General features: G+C 42.9%; 1 protein-coding gene across 1 annotated transcript; it reads left to right on the forward strand.

The window, feature by feature from the left end:
• The first annotated feature begins 756 nt into the window (after nt 1-756).
• Nucleotides 757-9,183, forward strand: FCAR (Fc alpha receptor). The gene is made up of 5 exons (XM_058530775.1): nt 757-790; nt 1,250-1,285; nt 4,683-4,967; nt 6,922-7,209; nt 8,936-9,183. The coding sequence occupies exons 1-5, from the start codon at nt 757-759 to the stop codon at nt 9,181-9,183; spliced, it is 891 nt and encodes a 296-aa protein (XP_058386758.1).
• Nucleotides 9,184-10,542: the final 1,359 nt, after the last annotated feature.

Below are 10,542 nucleotides of genomic sequence, written 5' to 3' on the forward strand. Positions count from 1 at the left end.
ACCAAATTATCTATCTATCTATCTATCTAGCTATCTAGCTATCTATCTATCTATCTATCCATCTATCTATCTATCTAACCTATATTCTCTCCATCCATCCAAATGGAAGGGCCTGGGACAGAATATAAGATCCATTATATTGATATAAATATAGATAGATATATTTACAGATGATAGATACAGATGTAGATATAGGAGTTTCTTTCCTTAGACATGATGAAAGCTCCTGAGAAAATGCCTGTACATCCTGGCATTGAGCTAATCCCCAGTATAAATGTATACCGCTTGCCTGATCAAGTCCAAGTGGATATGAAGGAGTTAGGTCCGTGAATTCCAGAGAGAACATGTGGGCCCATAACAGGCAAGACCACATGGTTTTTGACTGATGGTTTAGTGAAGAAAAATCTCTGTCTGTATCGCACTCATCTTATATTCTGTCCCAGCCCCTTCCATTTGGATGTGGGATCTGGTCCAATGAAGGATTTGAGCCCCATAGGACATTGGTTGATGAAAACATTCACTTCTGATGTGAAACATAAACAGGAAGTTTGGTCTCCTCTTGGACCCTATCCAAGACCTACCCAGAACTAAGTTCTTCAGGAAGAAACCATTTATTGTGCAGGAATAGATGTAGAAATTCTCTGACGAGGGGCTCTGACCTCATACTTCCTGTGGATCTTAGTGTCTTATGAGAATCTGTCATCCTGCTAATGTGCACCAACAAGACGCTAACTGGGCTGAGGCTGTGTCAGAATCATGACCTCCAGAGACATCACCCTCCTCTGTCTCAGTGAGTCCTGAAATGCTAGCAGGTTAGAGGGGAAGCTGGGGGAATCCAAAAATAGTCAAGGCCCCTCTTAACATGAGGATTTGGTGATTTTAGTGGCTGCCAAGGAGATTCCAACCTCCTTAATGGAGATATGGTTTTTGCCCAGATATCTGTAACTGTCTCTACCCAAGTCCAAGCTAGCTTGTGGGACTCAGTTGTCAGGTTGTCAAGTTGACCCTGGGGGGCTCATTCAACCCATGCGATCCTGTCTGGGGATGTATTATGTTTCCTGGATGTATTATGTTTCCTGTTGATAAAAGTCTTAGGAGCTAGAATCTACAAGCTAAAATTAAAAGATGAGCCTTAAAGCTATGTTCACTGTGGAAGAAAAAATGACACCCTAGGTGTTATTACTTAGAGTGATTTATAATAGAGACTGGACACTGGAGGATTGCTTTTTCATGAATCTCTCTCTTCCAGTGCTCTGTCTGAGCCAGAAGATTCAGGCACGGGAAGGTAAGTGTTCCCCTCAATCTCCCCAGTCACCCAATACCCTCCTGGCAGCTCTGGGATAGAAGGGATGAAAGGATGGTCTAAAGCCAAGATGAATTCCAATCTTATTCTCCATTCTAATTGTCTCTGCTATGTTCCCCTTGCATAATTTCTGTTTCACTTTATATCTCCAGACCCCTCAAATTCATCATGTTCAGACCTGGATTTCTTCTTTTCGCTTCTGTTAGGCTGTCTGTCCATCAGAGATGTGTGTTTTACTGAATGTTCACAACTACAGGGATGAGGAAGTCAGGAGCCATCTTTGATTGCCCAAATCCTTCCATATGTCGCATCTACTTGCTTTCACAACCTAGTTCTCCCCAATCTATCCACTTTGCTCCATTTAAAGGGACACCGTCTTAGCTGTTGTAGGATCTGTGTATTCTTCTGTACTAACTACAGTACAAAGCAGTAAGCACTACTAAATTACTACTGTATATTCTGTCATTCCAACTACTGCTTGGCCTCCTAATGGGTGTGACACCATATCCGTCCACGTCTTCTCCCTTCCAGCTCCTTCTAAAGACTGTAGCCTGGATTGTCTCTGTCTTTAAAATGCAAATATGTTTATCTCCCTCTTAAAACTCCTCAGTAGTCTATCTTTAGATAAACCTAGCTACTTGCCCAGGCCTCTCAACCCCTGCCCACCCTGGCTTGTGTCTACTCCTCCAGCGCATCTTCCACTCTCCCTCTGAGTCTCTGCTCTTCATCCACGCTGACCTTAATTTAGTTTCTCCTTCCACTTGTTCTGCTTCATTAATTCAGGGTCTTTTCTCATTGTCCTTTCTTTCTTTTTTTTTTTTTTCTTTTGAGGGAGATTAGCCCAGAGCTGACATCTGTTGCCAATTCTCCTCTTTTGTGCTGAGGAAGATTGGCCCTGGGCTAACATCCATGCCCATCTTCCTCTACTTTATATGGGATGCTGCCATAGCATGGCTAAACAAGCGGTGCATAGGCCCACACCTGAGATCCAAACCTGTGAACCCCAGGCAGCTGAAGCGGAGCCTGCAAACTTAACTGCCACACCACCGGGCAGGCCCTCTCATTGTCCTTTCTACCTGAAATGCCCCAAACCTGCCTATCCACATCACCTAGGCAATTCCTACACAGCCTTATATATCAGCTGAACCCTCATGTCTGTTATCAGATCTCCGAGTTCTACGTCTTTATACTGCAGGCCGTATGTCATGATCTACAATTGTATATTTGTGTATTTTTTAATTAGAATCTCACATTTCCCATATCATCATCCCCCTAAAGGTATTGACCAGGTCTGTTCAGGTAAGGTTTCTTGAACTCAGCACTATTGACATTTGGGACCGGATAATCCTCTGTTCTGGGGCTGCCCTGTGCATTGTAAGATGTTTAGCAGCATCCCTGGCCTCTGCCCACTAGATGCCAATAGTACCTCCCACCCCAGTTGTGACAACTAAAAATGTCTCCAGACATTGCCAAATTGTTGCCTGGGAGGCAAAATTGCCCCAAGTTGAGAACCACTGGTTTAGGTCATGATAGTAGATAAACAATGTGCTTGGGTCAATGGAGGCATCTCTTTATGTGTTTTGGAACAACAAATGCATGGATGTATTGGTGAGTGAACGATATTGAATATAAGGAAATCCAGCAGGGTTTGTCTTGCTTGACAACAATCCTTGTGGGGATGGCAAACTCCCTTCTTATCCCCTGCACAGAGCTGCAGTTGAGCACATCAGTATCAGGTCTAAAATGATGATGGACCTTGACAAAGGGAACCAGCAGGTTTTGAGTGTCCCTCCCTCCGGTTTCCTATAATAGAGATTGGAAACTGGAGAATTGCTTTTTCATTAATCTCTCTCTTACAGTACTCTGTCCAGGCAAGGAAATTCAGGCACAGGAAGGTAAGTGTTCCCTATATCTCCCCAGCTCCTTTACACACTGTATCAGGGTTAAAGCTGAAAGCAGAAGTCTTCAAAATGCAAAATTACTTGCTCACAGCCACTGAGCATGAATGGATTGGTGCCAAGAAGCTAACCGGCACCCTCTTATACCCCAATACCTTCCCAAATCCCTTTCTGTCCTAAATCTCACTCCTGGAGCTATGTAGTTTCCAAGTCCCAGCCTCTGGACCTCTCTCACAGAACTAATCATCATGTTCACCAGCCACTTGTGTTAGCTGTCCCTCACATTGCATTCTCTAACTGCTTCAGGATAGAGAGCTCTCCTCATCTGCAGAGAAGAAAGTGCAGAATCTAAATGAGACATTCCTAGTTTCCAAACCAGGTCTGACCACTCTTCAGTTTGTGGTCTTGAGCAATTGGCATGGTTTCTCCAAGCTTCAGAACCTCACTGTAGAGTGAAGACCAGGATTGCATGTTGAGAAGATTGCCATGGCAAGAAAACTTCATGCCAGACTATAAGTTCCCAGGGGCTGTGAAGAGGGTAGAATGGAAGTGACTGCTTGATGTATATGGGGTCTTCTTTGGGGGTGATGAAAATGGAACTAGATAGAGGTGGTGGTTGCACAACATTGTGAATGTGCTAAATGCCACTGGATTGTACACTTTAAAAATGGTTAATTTTATGTTATGTGAATTTCACCTCAATAAAAAATAAATAAACACATAAAAAGGAAGGAATTCAGTTCCTCAAAGAGCCCTTCAGTTCCTCAAAAGCTAAACATATGATCCAGCAATTCTGCTCCTACATATATGACTGAAGGAATTGAAAGCAGAGACTCAAACACATATTTGTACACCGATGTTCATAGCAACATTATTCACAATAGCCAAAAGGTAGAAACAACCCAAATATCCATTGATATGAATGGATAAACAAAATGTGGTCTATACATACAATGGAATAATATTCAGCCATAAAAAGGAAAGATATTCTGACACATGCTACAACATGGATGAATATTGAGGACATCATGCTAGGTGAAATATGCCATACACAGAAAGACGAATATTGTATTATTCCACTGATGTGAGGTACCTAGAATAGGTGAATTCATAGAGATGGAAAGTAGATTAGAGGTTACCAGGGGCTGAGGAAAAAGAGAGTAGGGAGTTATTGCTTACTGGTTAGAAGGTTTTTGTTTGGAGTCATGAAAATTTCTGAAAACAGCTGATGGTGATGGTTGCACAATTTTGTGAATACAATTAATGCCACTGAGATGTACACTTAAAATGATTAAAATGGTAAATTTTATGTTTGTATAACACATTCTATTCTGCCACAGTTATGAAATACAAAAAAAACTGTTTAAAAAAGGAAGGAATTATAAGTTCTTTGCACCTTATTTGTGTTCCCCCCATAGGGAAGGAAAGAAGTATGGTTTCCCCATGTAAGCCTTCTGAGTCTGGGCTCTATTTTCTTCCAGGATGTTTTCCCATTCCTATCATATCTGCCACGCCCAGTTCTGTGATTCCCTTGAATGAGTCTGTGAAGATCCTGTGCCGGGGAACTCCTTGGTCTTTCCTGTACCAACTGGAGATCCTGGGAAACTCCACAAACAAGGTGGTGGAGGAAAAATTTGGATTTCAGGAGGAGGTTGAATTCATCATTAACCACATGGATACAAACACTGCAGGGCATTATCAGTGCCGATATAAGAAAGAGTACAGCTGGTCAGAGTATAGTGTAGCCTTGGAGCTGGTGGTGACAGGTGAGGAGACATCCAGGGTCTCCATCCCTCAGGTGGCTTTTCTTTCTTATTTTTTCATTGATGTCACTTTTAGAACAGTTTCAGATTTACAGGGAAATTGAGAAGATATAACAGAGAGTTGCCATATATGCGGCACCCAGTTTTCTCTATTGTTAACATCTTCTGCTAGTATGGTACATTCCTTACCGTTAATGAACTGATGTTGATACATTATTATGAGCCAAAGTCCACAGTTTACTTAGATGTCCTTAGGTTTTACCTAATGTCCTTCATCTATTCCATCCCACTCTGCATTTAGTTGTCATGTCTCTTTAGGCTCTTCTTGGCCATGGAAGTTTCTCAGAATTTCCTTGTCTTTGACAACCTTGGCTGTTTTGAGGAGCACTGGTCAGGTGTTTTATAGAATCCCCCACTGTTGGAAGTTGTCAGGTGTTTCACTCGTGATAAGACAGGTGTTATGGATTATTGTGAGGGAGACCATAGAGGCACAGTGCCATTTTAATCACATCATATCAAGGGTACATACTCTACAAATGAATGTGACTGTTGATGTTGACCTTAAGCCCCTCTCTGAGATCCTGTTTGTCACGTTTCTCACTTAAATTTACTCTTCCTCCCACCCATCCTTTCTGATTGGAAGGAAATCACTATATGCAGCCTGTACTTAAGGAGAGAGGAATTATTCTCCCGCTGCGGGAATCCAGCCCTTAGTTTTAAGCTCTGTCCTCAGGGTGGCCTGGACTCCGTGTTTCTAGAAGGGAGCACCCTGGATTTCCAGGTTGTTCTGCATGCTGGCATTCTTCTTACACATTATCCCCTCCTTCAGCTCCTGACATAGCTCCTCAAACTTCTGGATACCATCCCCCCTTTTCTCCAACATACAGCTTGTGATATTGTGATTTATAGTAAGAAATATATGTTTGGTCTTTGTCCCTGTTTCTGGCACAGAGCTCCTAAACCCTTGGAATTTCCTAAGAAATAAGAGTGATAAAGGTGTCTTGATAATCATAGCAAACCCCTTTCAACCACACCTGAGTATAGGTTAATGAGGTGACTTTTGGGAAGCACCTAAACATGGTGGCTAGTTACCAGTGGAGCCAATCATGTGATTAGAGGGTTGGAATTTTCAGTCCCAATCCCTGATCTCTGGGGAGAGGGGAGGGGCTGGAGATTGAGTTCAATCACCAATGGCCAATGATTTAATCAATCATGCCTATGTAATGAAGCCTCCATAAAAACCCAAAAGGACAGGGTTCAGAGAGTTTCTGGATTGTTGAACACGTGGAGGTGCTGGGAGAGTGGTGCACCTGGAGAGGGCATGGAAGCTCCACGCTCTTTCCCCATACCTTGCCCTATGCATCTCTTCCATCTAGATGTTCCTGAGTTATATCCTTTTATAATAAACTGATAATATAGTGAGTAAAATGTTTCTGTGAGTTCTGAGAGCCACTCTAGCAAATTAATTGAACCAAAGGAGGGGTTGTGCAATTGGAGTTCTAAAGTGGGTAGGGGGAAGTTGTGGTACTGAGCCCTTAGTCTATGGGATGTGACACTGTCTCAGTGTAGATAGTATCAGAATTGAGTTGAACTGTGGGACACCCAGCTGGTGTTGCAGAATTACTTGGTGGTATGGGAAAAAGAAAACCCACAGGTTGTCATTGGTAACAGAATTGTATGGCTCTTCTGGCTTTAGAGACCAGATCTCTGTCTTGAAGATGGTGTCTCATCTAAGCCTCATGGGCCACTTGTTTGCTCAGCCCTGTCTGCAACAGTTTGTGACAGAGTATAGGTCCTGTGGTAGTGAAATGGGCTGTTCCCAGCTCCCATTCATTTACAATAGGAAACATCAGTATCTTCCAGTCTCTTAGCATGGATCCAACATGAGTGGTAGGAATAAAAGGGAAAGAGAATAATTGTTAATACCTTGCTAATAGCTCACTCTCTTCCCTTTTAGGCTTGTATGACAAACCCTTCCTCTCCACTGACCAGGACTCTAAACTGATACCAGGAAAGAATATTTCCCTCCAATGTGGTTCAGCACACGTCTTGTTTGATAGATTTTCACTGGTCAAGGAGGGAGGAGCCACCTTGCCACAGCACCAAAGTGAGGGACACCTGGGCAACTTCACCCTGGGTCCTGTGAGCCCTGGCTTCTCAGGGAACTACAGGTGCTATGGTTGGTACAGTGACAGCCCTTATGTGTGGTCAGCCCCCAGTGATGCCCTGAAGCTTGTGGTCAAAGGTATGTGCATCCTAGCCCAGCCTATGTCTTCCTCTCTGGAGCTCTAGCTGGCTGTCCAGGGCCTGGGCATCAAGCAGGAGTCTGAAGAGGTGCTCTGAGAAAGAAGGATGGGGCAGTAGCGAGTCATTACTCAGAGGACTGTGAAGAGAGAAGCACTTCTATCCTACACCACATTCGACTTTCACATCCTCTCCTAAAGTTCTCCAGACAATATCCTTTGAAAACATGTGTGGTCTATTGAGAAAGCAGAAACCAACGTTCAGAATCATGTTAAGGGGCACTGTTGAGACAATAGATAGCTGACACAACCTTAGACTTGCTCTCTTCCCTTTTTCGCATGCTTAGTTGCCTCTGGGCATCCTTATACTAACCTGCAATACTACAATCCATTCTGAGTGACTGGCTAGGAACTTACGGCTTGTGGGAAGAACTCTTAAAAGCTCTATTGCAGGCCGGCCCGGGGCACAAGTGGTTAAGTGTGCGTGCTCTGCTGCGGCGGCCCGAGGTTCGCTGGTTCGGATCCTGGGGGCGCACCGACACACCACTTGGCAAGCCATGGTGTGGCGGTGTCCCTTATAAAGTGGAGGAAGATGGGCACGGATGTTAGCCCAGGGCCAGTCTTCCTCAGCAAAAAAAGAGGAGGATTGGCAGATGTTAGCACAGGACTGATCTTCCTCACAAAGAAAAAAAAATCTATCGCAAGCCCCATTTTTATATTGTTTGCGTACATCACTCTGCTCAGAGGGAGAAAATAAGAGTTATAGCCGAGGAAAGCAACTGCCAATCACTGAGCAGGGCAACTACATCGTCTCTTAGGTCCACGTTGTCTAGTCATTCTACAAGCTAAGCAAATATGACAGTCACGGCTAGAATGGTCTTTTTGGTTAATGATGCATGGACAATTGGGCAACTATAGAGGAGGAGTGAATTTATTAGTCTTTTCCTTCAGAGTAGATAGTCACAGTATCTTGTTTTAGAAATAATCTGCTCTTCCAGTGTCAAGATGATTCTCTCGTATTATCTTCTCAAACTCAAAATATTTTGCATTTCACAAGTAGGAATTTTAAGTCCATTTGCAATTGATTTCAGCATTTTAACAGGAGAGAGTTACTAGGATTTCTGAGCATTGTAATTTCACAGTATTTTATTGTGAGCATCCTTGAGACCAACAGAGGCCCATGCAGTCCACATAAAAAATGAAGAAATTTTTAAAAGTTTCAGAGAACAGCAAAGGTGTGAAAGTGAAAGGTCACATGATAATGGAGGCCAATATTACCTAAGTTCATCTGAAAATTTTTTCCCACCTACTTACCAGATACCAACAGTGCTGTACCCTTTGTCATGTATAAGAGAGGAATACAAATTGTTGTGTGGGTTGAAGAAGGTGTAGAAGAGAGAATGTAGGGCTCTGGATATATGGAGGTGTTGCTGGGATATGATTAGACATTCAGTGAAATCGCCGCATGAGGAGGGAATGAAAAGTAAACACAAGATCACCACAGCCACTTCCTTTCCCATTTATAAGACTCTCCTGGGAACCACAGTTCCTCACCGTTGGACCCAGGCTTACAGACTAAGTATGGTGCTCATGAATGCATGACCTCATCGCGGAGGAGGTCCAAGTCGTACCACAAATAGGGAAAGGAGATCTCCCTTCAGGGCTCTGGGGTTGAAATGGAATAGAACGTGACCAATGACTGTTCATCTCCTTGAATTATGTCTCTAGATACCATGAACCAAGACTACACGTTGGAGAATTTGATCCGAATGGGCGTGGCAGGGATGGTCTTTGTGGCTCTCTTGGCCATATTGGCTGAAAATTGGCACACTTGTAAGGTTCCTCACAAAGAAGACAGGCAAGACTTGCCTGAACTGAGCTGGGGTAAGCAGAAACAGCATACAGAACCTCTGGACCAACCCCTAAGAGCCTCTGGACTGACTTCTAACAGCCACCAGGCAGACACCGGGTGCTAAAGGTAGATGAGTAGAAATTTGCAGCATCCTGCAACGCTACTTGGAGAACACAAGGAAGAAAGAGGCACTAACAAGCTTGGATCCATTTTCAAGCCAATCAAATGGTATTTTCTTATATGGATCTGGTATATTTGCACTCCACCTTCCTGAACATTAGTGATAAAATTCTCACCACTGTCTTGGCTTGACTCACTCACTGTGATAAAAATAATTCAAAGCATTCCCAGTTCTCCTTGCTGATTGTTTTTCACCCTTTCTCTGTAGAAGTTCTGACCCATAACTTCGTTTTGTCTTGACTTTGTCAACAAAACTGAATACATTTACATCCTCCTATATAAGACCTTAGCACTTAGAATTCCATGAATTATTAATACTAATAATTAATTAATTATTAATACCGTGCGCTCAACATACCACATATTCCATGACATATGGGCTTCTAGTTTTTCCTACACCAAAATTTGTGTATTAACACATGCTTTCCCCGTTGTTAAGAATACTCTCCTGTTCTTATGAAACTGTGACACATTTCAAAATGTCTCATGCCTCCCAGCACAGTAGATAGACTTGTGAAAACAGCCGGAACAAGCATCTCCTTTGGGTTATCTCGCACTTTGAGCTACTTAGTCCATTGATTTGTCTTTTTGTAGTATTCATCACGAGGTCTAGAAAACATAAAATATTGGAAATATTTATTGAAATTATTAATAAATAAGTTGACGAAGAAAATGTTCGTGATTGGGCCTGATAAAACAACAAGCAAGTGCCACAATTTCAGAGGAGGGCTAATAAGAGTCTTTACATAAGATCCAGGGTTTGGACCAGAGAGATGCAATGGGGTTTGATTCCGAGAGAGGGATAAGATTAGCCTCAGATACATGGTTTAGTTGACAGCAGGGCCTCGTTTGAAGACAGGCTTCTGAGAATAAAAAGGTCTTGCACTCCTAGGAAAAGACTCTATCGTCCTGTAACCCCGGTAAACAAGGAGCAACCAGAACCGGTTTTTAACCCATCATCAATGACCACTCACCTCAGTGAAAATGCCTTGGCGATTCAACCAATCAGACAGCCTCTTGCTTCTAAACATCAGCCAATCAAAAACGAGTTCACTCCACTAAACACATTTATGAGTGACAACCAATCAAAATAGTCTCCCTCAAAAAAACATGCTTTTATAGGTGATGTCAAACCACAAGAGCCCCCGAAAATCGACATTTCCCCCAAAACCCTATGGGATATAGGATCATCAGTAGGCTTTGCTCAGAGACATCATGTCTGGCCAAGAGAACTATCCCTTACTATAGTAAAAATAAATTTGACTTTGCCTTTTTATTTCAGGCATTGAATAGTGAGTGCATT

The sequence above is a fragment of the Diceros bicornis genome, chromosome 34 (genome assembly GCF_020826845.1).
Source record: "Diceros bicornis minor isolate mBicDic1 chromosome 34, mDicBic1.mat.cur, whole genome shotgun sequence".
In the NCBI taxonomy this organism is placed as follows: Eukaryota; Metazoa; Chordata; class Mammalia; order Perissodactyla; family Rhinocerotidae; genus Diceros; species Diceros bicornis.

What these genes read in the sequence shown, in the direction of transcription:
- FCAR (XM_058530775.1), top strand. Translation starts at nt 757, where the DNA reads ATGACCTCCAGAGACATCACCCTCCTCTGTCTCA. An exon ending in CATCACCCTCCTCTGTCTCA is followed by an intron (nt 791 to 1,249) that starts GTGAGTCCTGAA and finishes TCTCTCTTCCAG; the next exon opens with TGCTCTGTCTGAGCCAGAAG. An exon ending in CCTGAAGCTTGTGGTCAAAG is followed by an intron (nt 7,210 to 8,935) that starts GTATGTGCATCC and finishes TTATGTCTCTAG; the next exon opens with ATACCATGAACCAAGACTAC.